The sequence below is a fragment of the Haliotis rubra genome, unplaced genomic scaffold (assembly GCF_003918875.1).
Source record: "Haliotis rubra isolate DU_JTF1 unplaced genomic scaffold, ASM391887v1 Scf16, whole genome shotgun sequence".
NCBI lineage: Eukaryota > Metazoa > Mollusca > Gastropoda > Lepetellida > Haliotidae > Haliotis > Haliotis rubra.
In genome coordinates, this window is record NW_025765558.1 from 4,008,583 (window position 1) to 4,030,341 (window position 21,759).

The window sequence follows — 21,759 nt, forward strand, 5'->3', positions numbered from 1 at the left end:
GTCATTTCAAGGTCAAGGACAAAAAAGTAAAGGTCAAGTGTAATAAACAAATGTGTTTTTATTGATGACTTTGGTGTCAGATCAATCAGTACATTTTGCAGGAGTGAAAAAAAAGGAATAAATAAATAATCAAGGGTTTTGGACTTGTTTCTCAGGAATCTACAAGTTTCTTTAATTTTTTGAGCTTTGGCAGTTTTATTGTCTACCTTTTTTAAATTGTCTTCATATTAAACATTCTCTGTCACACTTTAAATGACATGCTTGTAAATGAAGTTCTATAAAGAGCTGAGTTAAATGTGTCTGGGGTACACTTGTTATGTTGGGGATAGTCTCACAGTCCCTGAACCACATTATTTTCCCCACTGTCCAGCCCTCCCTGCAATGCTAAAGCCCTAAATGAAGCAAGTCTAGTTTTCCTCCGAATCTCCCTTTTCGATTTAAATGGGATTATTTGTTGCTGTCAATATTTTAGATATTCAGAGACTAAGCGTTAGTCTATGTTTGGGAATACAACAGAATCCCAGTGGAGTAGTCAAGTGGAAAAGGTGTTAGCTTGTCAGACATGAAACTTTGGCTTGATCCCACGTGGGTACATTGTGAAGACCATTTCTGGTACTCCCCACTATCCTATTGCAGGAATCGTGCTGAAATTCATGTCAAACGGTACTCACTCATTTTTTTGAAAGAAATACCATGGAAAAGTTATAATACCTGTGAAGATCTGGGTTAGAATTGATCTTCAGTAACCTGTGATTATTGTAAGAGGCAACTAACGGGATCGGAAGTCAGGCTCGCTGACTTGGTGACACATGACATTGTATCCCAATTGCGTAGATTGATGCACATGCTGTTGATCACTGGATTGTCTGGTCAAGACTCGCTTATTTACAGACTGCCACCATATAGCTGGAATTTTGCTGAGTGTGGCATAAAACTAAACTCACTCACTCACTTTAGTCGCTATTGTCACAGTGATGTAAAATGAAGCTGTGATAATCTTGGAGCTTAAAAGCTGTTGCAAGTCCACGTTAATGTCTTAAAGTTGTGACAGTCGTTAAATGTTTGTAAGTCTGTTTCAAAGTCTAACGTAACAGCAGCCGCACAACCTTAACTTCTTTGTATAGCTGGTCTGGAACAGAACAAGTGCACGTGTCTTTGGTTCAGTACTGAGCGTTATACAGGCAACGTAGCATAGAATCTGATGACTTAGAATAGCATTGTAGTATTGTTCTCGTGTAGTTAATTTGTAATAAACCTCAAGGCTGTACAATTTGATTTGGTATCATCTATTGAGTGAACCGAATCCTTTCTCAATATATGTCTAATAACACAAGCCTCCTACAAGGGCATTGACCATTAAAGCCTACCTCCTTGCACTCTGAGTTTCGCAACAGCTGGTTACAGTCTTTTGAACTGCATAAACATTAAGGTGTACCAGAGCATCTACACATCATTTGAAGTCCTGAACATAACTCACTTTTATAGCCTATGATGTTTTTAAAAATTTCCCATGTCATGCAAAGAATGTCTCTATTACCTATAAAATGACATGCTCAAGTTTACATTGTACTATGTTTAAAAAGAACATGCTAACGATGAACAGATGGATATAACAAACTTTTTTTTGCCCTAGCCATTAGCTGCACATTTCTTTATTTAAATGGTTATGATGAACAATGGTTGTAAGGCCAGACCAATTTTATTTCTTGTTTTACGGATCCATCTGTCGTATTTTTTCAAGAATAAGAAAAAATAAAAGTTAATTTCCCCCGCTCAAAACATAAAATCCTAATGTTTTATTGGTCAAACATGTAAATTTACTAGATTTTTTTTTATATTGTGCTTTGCCCCATATACACTTCATAAATTGCCAAAAGTAATATATTTTTAGTATTTTTGTATTATTATTTTTTCCCTCCTGCCTTAAGGTTTTCTGAGGACAAAAATCCATAAAACAAGAAATAAAATTGGCCTGGCCTAATCATGTTTGGTATAATCGTAGTTTACTGTATAAAGAAAATGTGTGTAATGCGTGCCGAGTTGTGCTTGCTGGTATTTTTGTTATTTGGGGGAAACAGTGTCTTTTTTTTGTATTAAATCCAGGTTCAACATGAATATGTATGATTTCCGAAAAATAAGATAATAATAATTATAATAAATATGTTCATATCAAAGTTCATCACCCCAGGAGTCTTTAATGAATTTCTTTTGTTTATTTTGAGATACAATAATCTCAAATACAATATGTCTGAACTGAATATAATAACATGAATAGGTAAACATCTTTGCAATTAATATATTAGTGTGTCTCACAGTCCCTGAACTACATTATTTTCCCTACTGCCAAGCCCTCCCTGCAATGCTAAAGTGAGTGAGTGAGTGAGTCTAGTTTACACCGCACTCAGCAATATTCCAGCTATATTGCATCAGTCTGTAAATAATCGAGTCTGGACCAGACACTCCAGTGATCAACAGCATGAGCATCGATCTGCTCAATTGGGAACCGATGACATGTGTCAACCAAGTCAGCGAGCCTGACCACCAAATCCCGTTATTCGCCTCTTACGACAAGCATGGGTTACTGAAGATCAATATTCTAACCCGGATCTTCACGGGTCTGCAATGCTAAAGCCCTCAATGCAGCAAGTTTAGATTTCCCCAGGTTCAGAATCTCCCAACTCACAGGGGCTCCTTTTCAATTTAAATGGGTTTATTTGTTACTATGAAAACTATATACATTCAGAGACTAAGCATTAGTCTATCAGTATATGAGCAACAGTGGAAAATAGAGTACAACAGATTGATATTCTTAAATCTGATTTTGTTGCAGTAAAGTATCAACATTGAGTGCGATTTTACTGATAACTGACACATTCGTAGTTTGTATGTTTCTCAAGATGAGGGACTTAAAGTGTTCATTCATGAAGGAGGGTGGTGGGGTAGCCTAGTGGTTAAAGCGTTCGCTCATCATGCTGAAGACCGGGTTTGATTCCCCACATGGGTACAGTGTGTGAAGCCCAATTGCTGGAATATTGCTGAAAGTGGCATAAACCTAATCTCACTCATGCATGAAGGTCAGATACAAATAATTACAGTTATAGGTTTTAGCTAAAGTATAGCCATATCAGTATAGCCATATCGTACAGGCGACGTCTTTGGGCGACACTCTTCGACATTGCACACCAATGACAAGGGGTTTTGTTTGTCGCACATACAGGCATGTGTGGAATTGAACGCTTATCATTGACATGTAAATGTCACCAGTCATTGACCTCTGCAAGAAAGGTTTAATAATGCTGAGTAGTGCATTTCCTTCCCGGATATTTATCATACGTCATTGAGAAATCACGTGATCTTGTTGATTCTACATTCAGAATAAACAAATTCCTGTGATATCACCAAAATTCCATGTTATGTTTTATATTATTTGAATAAATAGTTTACAAATGGTACAAATATTTAGTGTAATTGACTTAATTATAGGTCTTGTTCATTGGATTAGTACAGCACCATACATTTATAAATCCACAATTGTCTCTATAATCATGCGTCATCAAAAGAATAAAACAAAGTCTGTCAGTGATTCTGCATGAGTGAGTGAGTTTTACACTGCTTTTAACAATATTCCAGCAATATCACGGCTGGAGACACCAGAAATGGGCTTCACACATTGTACCCACGTTTTGGAATTGAACCTGGGTCTTTGTAGTCATATCCCAGTTGCGTAGATCGATGCTCATGCTGTTGATCACTAGATTGTCTGGTCCAGACTTGATTATTTACAGACCGCCGCCATATAGCTGGAATATTGATGACAATGGAATTAAACAACAAACAAACAATCGTCATGTATTTCAATCAAGACTGATTATTGGCCATATTTCTTCATATTTCTTGAAAACTGACAACAATCTATATGACAAAATCCTGCCATTTTGATAATGCGGATGTAGATTGCCATTAAGTATGGCTAAAAATTTGCCTCGCCAGCTATGACAGCAAAGGTATTTGAGTACTTCACGCTCGCTGAATACAGAGTAGAGTCAAAGTCCTATTTATTACAGGTGAAATTCAGAATTCAGTGTTATTTGCACTAACCTGTAGTTATATCCTGTAGTATCTAGCAGCATTTGTTGTTAAAAAGGAATTACTTGGTTTTGTTGAAGGTTTTTCTCCAGAACTTAAACTTGAAATGGAAAACTGCAAACTGTGATATTTGTTCTCTCCTAACATAGAGTGAGTGAATGAGTTTAGTTTAGCAATATTCCAGCAGTATCACGTCGGGGGACACCAGAAATGGGCTTCACAAATTGTACCCATGCAATATCTTCGTCTTGCAATATCACTACCCCGCTGCCCCTCTGGTGACACCGTGGTGTAGTGGTTAAATGGGCTTCACACATTGTACCAAAAGACCTTTTATATGGAATTGGTCCCGCCTGGTCTTGGGTACAACAAGGACTGAGTCGCTTTCGAGTCAGTATAATGTGTCTGAGAGGTAATGCTTCACTTTCATCCACTGCACTATAAAACCAGCTTAAGTCTGGGCTAGTGACATAAAGTATACTGTTAACAGGAAATTCCTCATATTGGCAGTCTAAGATATTGTTTGAATTAATTAGAAAGACCATGGTTGATGTTAGACATATCTCTCTCAAAACATGTATGGCTCCTGTACTTCAGACTGCACTCATCCCATTCCCTATCATGAAAATAATGTTAAAATGCACATTTTATCTCAATATCCTTTTCACAAAAGTCAGTGAGCTTCTCCATTTGATGCTTTCAGGGTGTATCATGATAAACTTGTACAAGGACAAGGAAAGTTCAGCCGAAAATATGAAAAGGGGCCAGTCATTATTTTTAGTACCTTAATGCACCCCTCCCTACCACTGACCAACCCACCATACTCATTAAATGACTGGCCCCTGAGGGTTCTTTAACACAGGTGTGATCCGATTACAGTACTTTTTATCCCTCCAGGACAAACGCGAAACAGTAGTATTTATAATTTCCAAAAGAACCTGCCCAGGCAGACTAATGAACCAGAGACCTGTATTGCAGGATGATGAAATGCGGTAACTATATTCTGTCGCCACCAGTTGAGAATGGCGGCATGCTAATTACTACTGCAGGAACGGCAGCCCTCGGGGGCGCAGAACCAAATGACTTCCTTTGATGCACCATAAATACCAGTTGCAGACCATCCCGTCTCTATCGGCCTTGTATTAATAGCGCCATGGTCTAAATTTAGGTTTCTTGGAGAAGGAATCTATCTCTCAGTGCTAAAGATACCTTTCAGATTATTCCGACCTCAGGTTATCGTTGCTGTTGCATTCTGGGAGTATGAATAACGAGAAAAGAATGTTAATATGCTCACAAGATTAGTGGAGATCTATGGGGGTGTTTGTTTAGGTTTGCAGTTCGGACCAACTACAGTCTAAGTCTGAGACGTAAAGCAGATTCAGGAGGGTATATATACTTACACTGTTATTGTATCCTTGCAGAATATGTTGCCAAAGTATTTGCACTTGTTCAAGATTGGCAGGAAGGGGTAATGATTCAGTTTAGTACGTTTAGAAATTACAGGTGGAATTTGTCAGCGGTAGGCGTTAGATCAAAGGTACGCCTCAGGTCTCTCTGATACAATGGGTTCCATCGTTTTAGTACTTTGCTTATTAACTCACTATATCGAGATGCATCATTAGAGCAGAGTTGTGTCCCTTGGGGGAATGGAAGGAACTTCACCATGCAGAGTTGTGTCCCTTTGGGGTGGAAGGAACCTATGCCTTGGTGTTTGAATTCCAGATTTTGCCTGGTTGTAATTGACCTTCAGCCCATGCTTGTCGAAAGACGCGACTAACAGGATCGGGTGGTCAGGCTCGCTGACCTGGTTAATACATGTTATCGGTTCCCAACTGTGTAGATCGATGCTCATGCTTTTGATCACTGGGTTGTCTGGTCCAGACTCTTATTTACAGACTGCTCCCATATAGCTGGAATATTGCTGAGTGCGGCATAAAACTAAACTCACTCACTCATACTTACAGACCATCATCATATACCTGGAATATTGATAATTGTGGTGTTAAACAACAAATAAACATAAATTAGACAGGATATCGTAAGGTAAACACTTTCATCCATTGTTTATCCTGTCAGGATTGTAGAAATGGCCACAGCTGATATTGCCTGATACTAAAGCAAGGATAGGCTGTATATTATACAAATAAAGATATTTTGTTTTTAACTGGTGGTGATTTACTACTGCTAATTTGCAGCAACCTTGACAATAATATACCTGGAATCTAGTTCAATGGCAATTTATTTATGGCTGAAAGTATTCTTGTGGTAGAGTTACATGATTGCATCTGGATCTTCTGATAAGCTTGTGATGAGGTTGTGGATGTTAGATACATTACAAATGTACTTCTGCTGACAACAGATAACCGCTTTCTCTATTCATGCTGAACGGCCTTGTATTCATGTTGCAATAACACAATAACATGTTTTGGTGGAATGCGAGGTCGTATTTACCTATTTGATATCTTGTGTCTTTGAACAAAAAATTGCTGAAATTTATTTCGTATTTATCAAAATTTGTTATTATGCTAATTTTATTAATATAGACATATCTTTTTGTGTGGTATGAAAAAAAGCGGGATAGTAATTTATTTACTGTCAATTTGACTTGCTGATATTCAAGGGAAGGTTGAGGACTGGGTTATGTTTTGACATACCAATATGATTAATAAATTAATTAATTAATTAATGCTTCATTATTATCTGTATCAGGGAGTGGTGTGGTCTAGTGGTTAAAGCGTTCACCCGTTATGCCGAAGTCCTGGTTTGATTCCCACGTGGGTACAATGTGTGAAGCCCATTACTGGTGTCCCCTGCCATGATAGTGCTGGAATATTGCAAAAGCGGCGTAAAATAGTATTCACTCATTATCAGAATGTTTTCCAAAATACCATGTTCTTGTCACTGTTCCCAGAACAATGTGGAAATAATGAAGATAATTTTATGGATGTCAGCTTCTTTATTATGAAGAACACAGCGTGTTGGAAATAATCCTCACAGTTATTACATTTCAAGCTGTAGTAAATTATTTATGCTTGTAGAAGATTATTTAATACAACTGCTTCCTTGTTGAAACATGCCGTTACGTTTTTATGACACATATTGTGATGGTTTGACACGAACATAGAGAAAGGACAGACATGTTGACAGGGAAACATGCCACATCTATGCTGTCAGCCTGTCAAGTGTCCAACTGGCATGTCCGAAAAAATGTTCGGAATGATTTTGCTATTAGTGAGTGAGTTTAGTTTTATGCCGCTTTTAGCAATATTCCACCAATATCATGGCAGGGGACACCGGAAATAGGCTTCACACATTGTACCCATGTGGGGAATCAAACTGGGTCTTAGGCATGACATGTGAACGCTTTAACCTCTAGGCTACTCTACCGCCCCTGTTTTAAAGTAAGACACATTGGTTGCTCTGCATTGGTGGGCTTGCAAAAAGTGTTTCATTGGCATGGAAACATCAGGGTTTGATTCCCTGGTACTCTTGTCCCACTGACTGATCCAGAAATTGAAAAAAATAATTCAACTCAGGTTTTATGAAAAAACAAAACAACTTTGATATCTTGACAAAAATGTATGTCTTAGAGGTAAATATTTAATCTGTGACAGATGAGGATTTACCAGTCCAAAATATGAAATTTTTATCACCTTTCCATTAATGTATTAATTTATTTTACATGTTCATAATTTTAATAATTTTAACATTTTTATCATTAAAGAGATGATGGAGCATCATAATATGAAATACAGCTTTGATGGTGATGAGAAAGATGCTATTTGATCATGATGGCAATGAATCATATTTATGTGTGTCAGTGAGTCCAAAAATCTTTTTTGCATTTTAAGTCAAACAGATTAAAAGCATGTTCACTTAAGAATTCTCTGTTATGAAAAAAGTAATGATATATTATAACTATTCCTGAGCGACGCTAATCCTTATGTTCTCGTATCTAGTAAAACAATAAACTAGATCAAACCTTCTGAACCTGGTTTTGTGTTGCATCATTCGTCAAGCTAAATTCAGACACTCGCAATAAAGATTATTGATTGATTATGTGCCTCGTCACCTTATGTTCACCTGGTTGCCATGACAACATGTACCCAGGTAACCCGCTACCTATCTCACTATGAAATATGCATCCCAGGCAGGTTCCCACGTACCGGGTGCTTGTAATCGCTTGTCAATGGCTGGATTAAAGGTATTGACCCGAAGCATTATTTGTTAATGTCGATGTTGTACCCTTAGTGACTCACAGTCACTCATGCGTACAGAGGAGTGAAGGTTTCAATTCATCGGGGCATTCTTAATGCTAATGTCATTGTCGCTAAGAAGACATGGGGAGTGTTTGTTATGATATATTTGAACCTTGACCTTTTGTGTTGTGGAAATATTACAGAATGTAACAGGATAGTTATTTTTTTTTAATCTTCACGGGGGAGGGGGTGGGCAAGGATTTGCTGAATATTGAGCATTCTGCTCTTTCTGCTTCCTTTATTATAGTGAGTGAGTTTAGTTTTACGTCGCTTTTAGCAACATTCCAGCAATATCACAGCGGGGAACACCAGAAATGGGCTTCACACATTTTACCCATGTAGGGATTCGAACCTGGGTCTTCAGCGTGATGAGCGAACGCTTTAACCACTAGGCTACCCAACCGCCCCTCACACATTGTACCCATGTGGGGAATCGAACCTGGGTCTTTGGCGTGATGAGCAAATGCTTTAACCACTAGGCTACCCCACTGCCCCCTATTTATAATAAAGAAATCCATTTCTCCACTACATATTTTATTTCTACTCTACTTTATTTCACCATGGAGACAAATGTCTGTTGTTATTATTCAGTTCAATAGAGACCATGTGTTTCTTCAGCTCTACCTTCCCATGAGTTAATCAATCAATCGCTTTAATTAATCGTATTATTTGTACCAAAAACATTAGTTTGAACTGAATACAAATGTAAAGATTTTCTTCGTCAAACTGTAAACATTAACTTGATTAATGTCTTTTCCATAATGTAAACATAGCGATTTTCTTTGTCAAACTGTAAAAATTAAATTGATTAATGACTGTTTCATTGCAGTAGTCGAAGGTTGTCTGTACCTTTTTTTCTGTTTCCCATCATCCTCCGACCTTGGATTACAAAATAATATACAGCTGTCGTTAATGTTGTGATGTGACCAAAAAGTACTGTTACCTTTTGGCACTCAAAAAATGGCCAGTCAGCTTGATCTGTCTTCATCGACATTTATTAAAAAATTGTTTCCAAAGCAAAGCAACTTAATCTATGTCATAATTCAATTCAAAGAAACTGCCTCCATGGTGTAGTGGTTAGAGCATCCGCCCAGAGAGCGGAAGGTCGTGGGTTCAATCCCCGACCGCGTCATAGCAAAAAGACGTTAAAATATGGTACTTGTTGGTCCCTGCCTGGCGCTCGGCATTAATGGGTACAACAAGGAGTAGGGTATTCATGCTTCACTGCAGCATGGTATCTCAGTGGGCTAGCACTATAAAACCAGCTTCAGTCTGGGCTAGTACAAGCAGCCTCACATACACATACACACGCATGCACGTCGTCATATGAGTGAAATATTCTCAAGCACGACGTTAAACCCAATTTCACCTCACCTCAATTCAAAGACTATTACGAAGTGGGGGTGGGTGGGGGTTTGGTAGCCTGGTTGTTGAAGCATTCGTTCATCTGCGTGAAGACTCAGGTTCAACACCCCATCGTGATATTGCTGGAATATTGCTAAAAGCAGCGTAAAACCTAAACTCACTCACTCACTCCTTTTTTCGTATTTTTTTAGACAAATTTTGGTTTAAAATGTCTTTTTTTATTAATAAAGTGTGTTTAATAAGTATGTTTTTTAAGAGTAATTATGTATAGAGATGACAAGCCTTTATTTATCATCCATAAAGGCTTGTCGTCTCTATACCACCAACTTCTAGAATGCCACTCAAACAAAGCAGCAAGTATGTATATATTATAATGATGTTTACACTACTATGTTATAATCAGAATAAAAATGTATATGTTGGTTTTAAGCTTCAGTAGTTCAGTCAAAGTACCACTATGTATATTGGCTTGTACCAGGAGTAGTTTCAAATGGTGATAACAAATGTCTACATAGAAGTAATTCTTAATCAATTCCTGGAAATGTGTTTCACATTCTGTTAAACAAGCCCCATCTCAATATAGCTCTATAGTGCTGAGCATTCATATGTAATAACAATGTGTAGCTACTGCCACACTGTACATTGTGTTACATTGATTACATTGATCGCTGGGGTTGCGTAGGCACACGTTATAATGGTTATATCCCAGCTCCCATTAGCATACAAAGTTTTTCAAATGTCAGCATGCCAGAAAGGCTGCCGATTGCGTGGGCTTTTTGTCAAGGAAAGGTCAAAGCGCCAACACTACCCATCTTTATATTTCCATATTTCCAGTCAATCAATAATCTCGCAGCTGCCTGCTATTTCAGTCTATATGAAACTGGTTGACGTGTATAAGTGATTGAGAAGGCAGATATTCTATTGTGTACAGTTGGTGACTGTCTAGCCAATGCAGCATATGGAAATTTCCTATGTGATTGTAAACAAACAATGATGGTATCTTGCACTGCATCAGTACATGTGATACGGATGTGTGATACACAAAATATTGGTGAACCTAACCAAATACATCACCTGATAGAGTGAATAGCAAATGCTGTTCCAATGCTGATTTATTGCATGGTAGTAAAATAGTCTTAATAGATTTGGCTTGCACAAAAATACAGTAGATTATTATGTGTGATCATAATCAAACAATGATGGTATCTACCACTGCATCAGTACATGTGATACGGATGTGTGATATACAAAATATTGGTTAACCTAACCAAATACAACACCATGTGCGGAGAAAATCAAATGTTGTTTATTCGGAGCAATCAGCATAAACATGACTATGAAAGTACCTAGTCTTGTGTAGAGTGTTTGATTTTGTAGCAAGATTTATTCTGGTGAAAATAATCTTAATAGATCTGGTTTGTACAAAATACAATACATTTCTGTAATTTTTAAATAATATCTTCAATGAAACTACAGTGTGGAATGTAGACCCTTCTCACATATATTGAAAAAAGACTCCAACTCCAGTTTAGAGCATCCAATTTTGTACCACTTGTTATTAATTACTTGCTGTTGTTAATGTTAATCTGCTGTTGTCATATCATACCATGTATACCTCTCATCACTTGGTTGTAGTCAGTCTCAGCTTGATAACGTTGGAAGAATCTACACTGAAATGTCGCTCTATGCAATAAACAAGATGTAAGAATCTACACAGAAATGTCGCTCTATGCAATAAACAAGAAGTTGTTATCCATAAAGTTGCATGCCTCGCTATTGACTCACCAACTTCTAGAATGCCTGGGCGATGGGGTAGCCTAGTGGTTAAAGTGTTGGCTCCTCACACCGAAGACCCGGGTTCAATTCCCTATATGGGTTCAATGTGGAAGCCCATTTCTGGTGTCCCCCGCTGTGATATTGCTGGAATATTGCTAAAAGCTGTAAAACCATACTCACTCACTCTAGAATGTTAATCAAGTAGTAAGTTGTGTTTTATAAATTCCTGACATTTATCAGTGTCCTGGCATCCATTTTGATTTGATATTATATTTTGCAGATTTGTACTTGTATTGTATTCTTAGGACTATTATTGTTGGTGGCACACTGTATCAGCACTAGGGACTTATTCTGTTCCATGCAGCGACTATGCTTGGTAGTAGGCTGAAGAACAACAAAATGTCACCAACATGAAGTATTTTTTTCTTATGCTGCTGGAAAACCAGACAAGATGTCAAAAAGACTTGAATTGCAGTCTGTAGCTAACACGTTTTGACTGCTGTTCAATCTTTCTCATGTTTTTAAGTACATTCAGGGTGAGACCTGTCTAAGCCAGTACAAGATGGTTGAGCATTAATTATGGATATGCTCTTCGTTAGGTTTATTGTGTGGTTAAATGCTCTGTCGCCACTGCAGCTCGTTAACTCGACACAGACATAGAGCTGGCAACGAGCCAAGAAATGATGCAACACTTCAGTCTCCATTGGTTTTCTGATGTAAGGGAGGTAACTCTTGCTAAGAACAGTTTTATGGTCCCAATACACCTGAGAATATAAGTGAACATCTGCCAAAGACATACAATCTTTTCAATACGATACGGATCACGGTAAAGATCTCAAAGTTCAGTATGTTTTGTTTCAGTATACAAATTGCATACAAAACAAGGGAAACACGATATGTTCGCTAACAAATGTGTATTTGTTGTAACAATGATGAACTAATGAGGAAATGTCAATCCCTGACTAGAAATAAAACAAATGATGATGAGGCTGAGCGTAAAGAATTAGTCCATAAAGAGACTCCTCATATTATCATAAAGAGACTCTCATATTATCATAAAGAGACTCCTCGTATTATCATAAAGAGACCCCTCCATAAAGAGACCCCTCAGATATCATAAAGAGACTCCTCAGATTATCATAAAGAGACTCCTCGTATAATAAAGAGACCCCTCGTCATAATAAAGAGACTCCTAAAGAGACCCCTCAGTATTATCATAAAGAGACCCTCAGTATTATCATACAGATCATAATAAAGTGACCTCCTCATATCAGTATCATAATAAAGAGACTCCTCGTATTATCAGGCAATTTGTAATGTTGACCTTACTGAACTGTTTAAACAACACAATTGAAAACTGAATCGATGGTAAATATTGTGTTACACCAAGAACTGTACACTAATGCTTAGTCCCTGAATATATATAATTTTGATAGTAACAAATAAACCCGTTTAAATTGAAAAGGAGCCCCACTGAGTTGGGAGATTCAGACCATAAAATGTGGAATATAGACAGGTGGGAGCATGAACCTGGGGGAATCTAAACTTGTTTCATTTAGGGCTTCAGCAGTGCAGGGCGGGCTAGGCATTAGCGAAAATAATGTGGTTCAGGGACTGTGAGACAGACTACGAGAACTGATGTATACCATTCAGCTGTACTGAATATACATGATATTTTAGAATTATATTTCATATATACTACACAAAACAATAAGCATTGTTTTGGATTTTTTTTTATTATTTCACTTTCAGTTCAAGAAATTATTGAAGAGGACATGCTGTTTGTCTTTGAATTCTTTTCCTAATTTTCAGTCCCATTTTAAGTTTGACATTATTTTTCAGGTGTTTGAGCTCACTGACTTCAACAAGAAGCACAAGTCTGTCAGTTTTAAACCCTTCAACTTTGCCTGCATCCTCAAGTTCTCCAAGAAACAGCAGGAAGAGAAGGTCTTCAAGGTAGAATTTCTATAAAACCATCAAATAAAAAACAAGAATGCATTTCCAGTTCTTTTTTATCATTCAATGTTTGAAAATTTCTGATTAATTTCTTTATGGGGTGCTGGTAGTATTTCATTGACACAAGGGGCGATGGGGTAGCCTAGTGTGGTTAAAGCGTTTGTCACACCAAAGACCCGGGTTAGATTCCCCACATGGGTACAATGTGTAAAGTCCATTCCTGGTGTCCCCACTGTGATATTGCTGAAATATTGCTAAAAGCAGCGTAAAATCCAACCCACTCACTCACTCATTAACACAACTGCATTTCATCAATTGTAGATTTCTTGTGGTTTTAATTGATTGCTTTTATGTTGAAAACAGTGCAAAATGAATTGATTATTTGTTTAAATACTGAACAAATACTGAACAAAATAACTTTGGAAATCTTTGTTGTGAAATTGTGAGCTCAATCTTTGCTACCAAAGGTATTCGCAAAAAAATTTTTCTTGAGGAAAGATATTGTTATTATTACTGTGGCTGTAAATGTTTATTATGATATTGTTTTATCAGCAGGATTCTTTATTCCTACAATAATTCTACTTTGCATGATATTGACTGAATGTGATAGTAGTATACATGTACAGTCATCCCTCGCAATAACGCTCTTCGCGATACCACGGATTCGGTTAAACCGCGGGGTAATCCGTGGCTCCCATACAAAAAGTTGCCCAGTGATCACACATATTCACGTCATCGAAAATAGCACATCAACAAATCCGCTGTTGAGCTCTGGTTAATCACGTTGTAAACTAGTGAAATTCAGTGCGGATTGCAATTAACAGTGTTTATCGTGCATATCCATGGTTTTTCAGATGCTTAAAACATGCAAGTGTTTTTTTTCAATAATAATAGATGAACAGTGAAACATCGTAAATATAACTTTATCATTAAGACATGTTGATCAGCCAAGAACTTACAACGTTTGCTATATCATCGATCATCATCATCATCTGACATTGTGTTTCTAGGATGGGCTTGTGGATCAGCTGTACGAGCTTCTACTGGAACACTTCAACATCCACGCCGCCTCCATCGGCTTCCCAGAACTTGTGCTACCTGCTATGTTGCAGGTGAGTAAACTTTACCTGTTTTTGTTTAGAAAATATATTCCAGGTATTTGCAGCCTATTTACCTGAGGAGATTCTCATGTCATATTGAACTTCATGATGTCAGAAAAAAAGAATCTAATCACCTATGATAATGAACTTCTACTAGACTTATCCCAATTACATGAAGGGGCGGTGGGGTAGCCTAGTGGTTAAACGTCCGCTCGTCATGCCGAAGACCCGGGTTCGAATCCCACATGAGTACAATGTGTGAAGCCCATTTCTGGTGTCCCCCGTCGTGATATTGCTGGAATATTGCTAAAAGCGGCGTAAAACCATACTCACTCACTCACTCCCAATTACATGAAGCAGTGCTCATGATGTTAGTCACTGGATTATCTGGTTCAGTTACTTATAAATTGCTGTAATACAGCTGGATTTGTTGTCAAGTGAAGTGTGCATCACGATGTCAATCACTGGATTGTCTGGTTTAGTGTTTGTAATTTATAGATTCCTGTGATATAGCTGGACTATTTCGGTGTTCAAGAAGAAACGGGCGGTGGGGTAGCCTAGTGGCTAAAGCGTTGGCTCGTCACGCCGCAGATCCGGGTTCGAATCCCCACATGGGTACAATGTGTGAAGCCCATTTCTGGTGTCCCCGCCGTTGATGTTGCTGGAATATTGCTAAAAGCGGCATAAAACCAAACTCAGTCAGTCAGTCATTCAAGAAGAAACAATGTCATGTTTTCACATTTGCAGCTTAAGGAGTTTTTAAAGAAATGTAAGATCGCCAACTACTGCAAGCAGATTCGCCAGATTGTGGACAAAGTGGAAGAAAACGTCAAGTTCATCACTCAACGTAGGAAAGCTGTAACATTTGCTATCAGCGATACAAAGTCTGTGGTATGAGCATCTTATAATTGTTTATGTGTTACAGGAGTTTCAGGGTCGAGTGTATGTTTTGCATGTCAGGCTTGTACATCAATATCAACTCCTTAAAATTTTATGTTTGTTAAATATAAAGGATGAATTTCTAGATGTACATTTGTCTGGTACCTGTAATCCATGTGGTGAAGGAGTTCTGGAACATGCGCTCTACCGCCAAACTTGTCAGCATCAACACAAACACACAGGAGTTCTTCCCCTTGAAGTTCTGATATTTTATTCAGATTCAAAACTGCCATTTCAACATTACAATAAAAGTGTCAATGAAGTTATTTTATTGCAAATATCTTAATTTTTTGAATCTCTTTAAGATTTTACGTAGCTTTATCTGTTAAACTTTGATTACATTGAGAAAAAAACAGTCCCCTAATGATTGTGTGTAAGATATAAATAATTATTCTACTCCCCTCAAAAAACATGTATATGCAAATACATACATCTTAATTTTTCACATTGATTTTCGGGCGGTGGGGTAGCCTAGTGGTTAAAGCATCCGCTCGTCACACCGAAGACCCGGGTTCGAATCCCCACATGGGTACAATGTGTGAAGCCAATTTCTGGTGTCCCCCATCGTGATATTGCTGGAATATTGCTAAAAACAGCGTTAAGCCATACTCACTCACTCACACCTTAATTTTTCACATTGATTTTCAACTTCAGGATGCCTGGCAGAGACAGTGTTCTGCAGCAGGTGCCCCTCTGACCAAGTTCTACACTGGATGGAGGAAGCTCCGTGACAGGGAGTTGCAGCATGAGATTGCTGGGAAAGACAGGGTAGGTAGCACATCGACCGTGCTTCATGAAAACATACCCTGGGGTATATCAAGTGTGGTGCCAAAACCATTTTTGCCTAATAGCCTGACCATGTCCTTTTAAGAGATGATTCAGCAGAATTTAAGTCAGCAGAACTTAAGTTAAGAAATATTTTTAACTGAGCTTACATAACCATATGACATTGTTAAAGACATGAGTTACAGAGTCCATTTCTGTAGGAGTCTGTGTACACTTTAACTGTGGAGATAGTCAGTGAAAGAATTGTCCATTGTTTGGAGATTCATGAACATATCATAAAATTCATCTGACTTCCCTTGTTTCTGCAGATAAGCTTAGACGACAACATCCCAACTATTGAGAGGCCTAAGGTCCTTCCCAAAGCCACAGCAGAAGATCGGAAGAAATTCTCCGAGCTGTTTGATTCTGACAGCGATGATTCCAACGATGATGAGACACGGTATGGGATGTTTTCACTTTGTAGGTTGTTTTGTTCAATCAGGCTTGAAAAGGACTGTAAATCTTGCTGTATAGACTTGAAAAGACCAAAGTTCATCAGGACAGGCTTGAAAAAGCCATCAAATTTGGCAGCATATATGTTAAAAAGCCTGAAATCATATAGATATATACTCGAGAGAGAAATAGCATGTAAAAATTGCAATCAAATCAAGTTTTATAAAAATTGGATGCTTTATCACATGCTTTTTGAGAGCCAAGTAGACTAGTGTTAATGACTTCCTTAAATTACAAATATATTTAATTTTTAATTTTCTTGCAAGGGATCAGTCAAGAGATTTTTTTTCTAAAATAATAGATTATTGAAAACTACAAACAATATTTAGTCATGTATTAGTGGATGTCAGTGTGTGTTTTTTGTAATTCTTAAAAAAAAAATGGAGATCAATGTAATGTGACATATGCTATAAGAGGTAAGTTCATAACCTGTTCACGGACCTCTAAATGGAACCTCTTTATCTGAAATAAAAAAATACATATATAAAGCCTGAAATTTGTCTGAAAGTCTTGAAAAGTCCTTGAAAAGTATAGTCCTTGAATTGAGCCATGTAGGCTTGAAGAGGCCCTAAAATGAGAATGTAGGCTTGAAAGGCCTTGAATTGAGCACTGTAGGCTTGAAAAGGCCCTGGTAATGAGCAATGTAGGCTTGAAAAGGCCCTTGAATTGAATTGAACCATGTAGGCTGAAAAGGCCCTAGCAATGTAGGCTTGAAAAGGCTTGAATTGAACCACGAGTAGGCTTGAAAGAAAAATGTAGGCCTTGAATTGAGCCATGTAGGCTTGAAAAGGCCTTGAATTGAGCCATGTAGGCTTTGAAAAGGCCTTGTAGGCTTGAAATTGAGCCATGTAGGCTTGAAAGGCCTTGAATTGAGCCATGTAGGCTTGAAAATGTAGGCTTGAAAAGGCCTTGAATTGAGCCATGTAGGCTTGAAGAGGCCCTTGAATTGAGCCATGTATGTAGGCTTGAAAAGGCCTTGAATTGAGGCCATGTAGGCTTGAAAAAAAGGCCTTGAATTGAGCCTTCAAAAGGCCTGAAAAGGCCTTGAATTGAGCCATGTAGGCTTCAAAAGGCCTTGAATTGAGCATGTGTAGGCCTTGAAATGAGGGGCCTTGAATTGAGCCATGTAGGCTTGAAAAGGCCTTGAATTGAGTCATGTAGGCTTGAAAAGGCCTTGAATTGAGCCATGTAGGCTTGAAAAGGCCTTGAATTGAGTCATGTACTCTTGAAAAGGCCTTGAATTGAGCCATGTAGGCTTGAAAAAGCCCTGAACTGAGCAATGTAGGCTTGAAAAGAGCAGTGTAGGCCTTGAATTGAGCCATGTAGGCAAAAGGCCTTGAAATGAGTCATGTAGGGGCCTTTGAGTCAAAAAAGGCCTTGAATTGAGCAATGTAGGCTTGAAAAGGACTTGAATTGAGCCATGTAGGCTTGAAGAGGCCTTGAATTGAGCAATGTGGGCTTGAAGAGGACTTGAATTGAGCCATGTAGGCTTGAAAAAGCCCTGAATTGAGCCATGTAGGCTTGAAAAGGCCTTGAATTGAGCCATGGAGGCTTGAAAAGACCCTGAATTTGGCAGTCTGGACTTGTTGAAGGCAATCAAAATTATCACACTTCATTTAATTAAAAAGCTTATGAACCAATCTCAATAAAATGATATTTGAATACACAATGCCATTTAGAAAGTGGTCAAATGTAACATATGTTATATTTGGGATTACACTTTCTCAGTAAAGTACAGATTCTAGTACTTTTGTTGGGTTGAGTCCCATCCGGGATTCGAACCCACACCCTCAGAGTTGGGCACCTAATAGCCTAAAAATGATATTTGTAAAATCTGTAGTAATTTTCATTTTAAATGAAGTTTGTTGTTTCCATAAAAACTCCATATATTGAGAGACTTAGCATTAGTCTAAGATACCTGAATCAGCACAGAAGCCAGCATATCTTCAACATCCTACAATTCATTTCTGCAAGTCAGAGTTCCCTTAGGTTCACATGACCTTTTCAAGGTCAGATCTTGATGTTAAAATCTAACTGTGCCACTAATTTCCTCACAACTAGTTCAGGAAAACTGCTTGACCTCATCCTTCTACAAAGCTATGGTCATATTTTCAGGTTTCTGCCCCGTAAAGAGCGCCCTGCCAAGAAACAGAAGACGGCCCCAGGAGACTCGGAGGACAGTCAAGATTACAGGTAAGATGGTGTCCATGGGCAGCAGTTCCACAGCAAACTCTGCAAGTTTGCACAAAGTAAAAATCATTTGCAGCTAAATATCTAAAATTCCTTAAAAATGATCTGCATGAATTCAACAGTTTGCGTCAATTTTCTGTGTAATACATGTATTGCTGAAGGGGAAGGACATTCCTTAGTGCGATCCACATTATCCTTACAGTGTCCCCTACAACACCTTTCTGTCACAAAATCATGTGATGATTTTTTTAAAAGCATGCCATTCATGCATACCATGAACTTGACGTCTGACGTCAACAATCGCGTTTTCAGTTAGAGCTATATCGGCTCATTCCACACCATTCGGTATATTGTAGATTACAGAATGGAACAAGTGTGCCATCAGGAACATTCGTTGATTGTCCGTTGATTAAAATCACGAGACACCAAGTCTGCCTGTAACCTTCGTAATTGTTCACAACCTATTCAACTCTTTCCTTTCATTTCTGTAACATCTCAGGAATGACTAGATAAATTTGCAAGTTGTGTAACAGCATGGACGCAGCTCAGTTGGTTAACTGTCAGGCTAACAATCCGAAGGTCGTGGGTTGACGGATTCTCCCAAAACTGGTTGCCTGTCTTAGTGACACGTAACCTACAGCAGAGACCGTTCACACGAGAAGTTGGGGTGCTGTGTTCTAAAGGTGCTTCCTGACTAACTCGCTCAGCATGATGGAGTTGAGAAGTGACAGAAGCTCTGTCCCCTTCAGTCAGCTCTGTCTTCGTGATGTGCATGCTCTGGTCAAGGTTCCGTTCACGCAGACACGCCATGAGTTTGTGGACGATCGCCTTCACCGTATCCTGCTTCCTATTATCCTCGTGAATCTTTGTTAACTGTGGAAGACGTTTCCTGGAAGGGAAACAAAGGATAAATACTTAGAGTACTCACACTGCCGTTTCCAGAGTCAGGCACCAAATCGCCAGCACGCAAAGTCAGCCTCCTAACCCGCTCAGCCACTGGGACTTCCACATATCTGTAGTATCTGTAGAAATGCCTCTTCAGCTGTAATATTTGGGACATACAGCAATAAGGACATAATTATACCCCGCTCTGAAATGTAGCGGGGGTATATAGCGTTCATTCTGTCCATCCGTCCGTCCCGAAAAACTTTGTCGGAACATATCTCTTAAAGTTTATATGCTAGGTTCACCAAACTTCACACACATTAATCATTACCCATTGATGTGCCTTTTGCTATTTTAAAGTTTTTCAGAATTTGTTTTGTTGTTGTTTCCATGGAAACATGACTTGGTGCAAAATGTGTTTGATGGTTACCTGGCCACAGCATATCATCGAAACTATACATGCTAGATTCACCAAACTTAATACACAAGTTAATCATGACCCACAGATATGCCATGTGCTCAAAAATAACAATCTTCATCTACATCCACTTCATTGTGTGCAAAAGTTCAATTGTATGTCAGGTTTCCACGGAAAACACAACAAAATAATGTTTCCATAAATTATTACTGTAATCAGTACATGGCAAAACTATCATCTAAAAAGTTTAGTAGAGTCAAGGAGAAAGTCTTGTGAGCTGCTGATCCTTGTCACATTATATATATCAATATCAGTCATTTCCATGTCCAAAGAGTGGGAAGCAGGGGGATGTGAGCTGTGCTCACTTCTACACTTGTTATCTACATAGTATATCACCATCCCATCTGTGGCAGGAATAGTTTCCCTGGAGCCTCTGCATCTGGAGATTACTTTCAGGGATCAGGTAGTTGTCTTGGTGACATTGCTGGGATTGTTCCTCTCTGTTGGCCTGATACAGATTCGAGTATTTACAGGAATCCATGAAATATAGAGCAGAAATAAAAACTATTCAATGAAAGAAGAAGTAAGTAAAGAATATACCAGTTTAATAATTTAACCTATTGAACTTTTTCAGTGATTTCGACAGTGATGATTTGGAACAGTTAGCTCAGTCAGCCAGCGAAAACGACGAAGACGATAGCGAAGATGATGACGAAGATGATGATGAGGAACCTCAACCAACCCGAGGCAAGCAGAAGAAGTTTGCAAACAAACAGCAGAAGCAGACATCAAAGCCCAAGCAAATGGATGATGACAGTGACCTTGACCTTGATGATGTTGTAGAAGATTTTGAAATGTCTGATTCAGATTGATATGACAAGTTCTAAATGTGGGATAGATGACGACTTTGTTGATCCCTGTGTCGTCACTGTATCGGTGAAGACGTAATTACTTTTATTTTATTTAGAACTTTATCAGTCTTTTGTTTCTTAATCTGGAAAAGTTTTAGTTTGGGCTCTTTTGTGGAAAACTTGATTTGTAAGCTTTTATTCTGGTTTTTGTTGTTATTTTTTAGTAGAGTCATTAAAATTAAGTAACAATCACTTCATTTAGTCTGTACAATATTTTAATTATCATTGCAATATGTCAAGTATTATTATCAAGCAAATGTTAATAATTATGGATATAATTTTGTTCCATTATGTATGAAATAGTGAGCTTGTATGATGAAACCACAAAGATTTTGAAGTACTTATGTCTATAATGAAATAAAGGTCATGACGATGAAGATGGTGTTGGAATTAATTAATTCACTAAGGTTCTAAGTAAAACTTACATGAGATGGGACTGGGACTGTTAACTTTCTGGTAATGCGACAAAGCAGCTTAGACTGACTGACTGACTGAGTTTGGTTTTACGCCGCTTTTAGCAATATTCCAGCAACATCACAGCGGGGGACACCAGAAATGGGCTTCACACAATGTACCCATGTGGGGATTCAAACCGA

General features: G+C 38.2%; 1 protein-coding gene across 1 annotated transcript in view; it reads left to right on the forward strand.

The window, feature by feature from the left end:
* LOC124271324 (nucleolar complex protein 2 homolog) overlaps positions 1 to 21,540 on the forward strand; it is a 248,247-nt gene extending 226,707 nt beyond the window's left edge. The window contains exons 12-18 of the mRNA XM_046706420.1: positions 13,329 to 13,442; positions 14,453 to 14,554; positions 15,290 to 15,433; positions 16,136 to 16,249; positions 16,576 to 16,706; positions 18,875 to 18,952; positions 20,887 to 21,540. Coding sequence (XP_046562376.1) covers positions 13,329 to 13,442; positions 14,453 to 14,554; positions 15,290 to 15,433; positions 16,136 to 16,249; positions 16,576 to 16,706; positions 18,875 to 18,952; positions 20,887 to 21,124 — 921 coding nt within the window. The 3' untranslated portion in view covers positions 21,125 to 21,540. The remainder of the gene's footprint in view (positions 1 to 13,328; positions 13,443 to 14,452; positions 14,555 to 15,289; positions 15,434 to 16,135; positions 16,250 to 16,575; positions 16,707 to 18,874; positions 18,953 to 20,886) is intronic.
* The last annotated feature ends 219 nt before the right edge of the window (positions 21,541 to 21,759 follow it).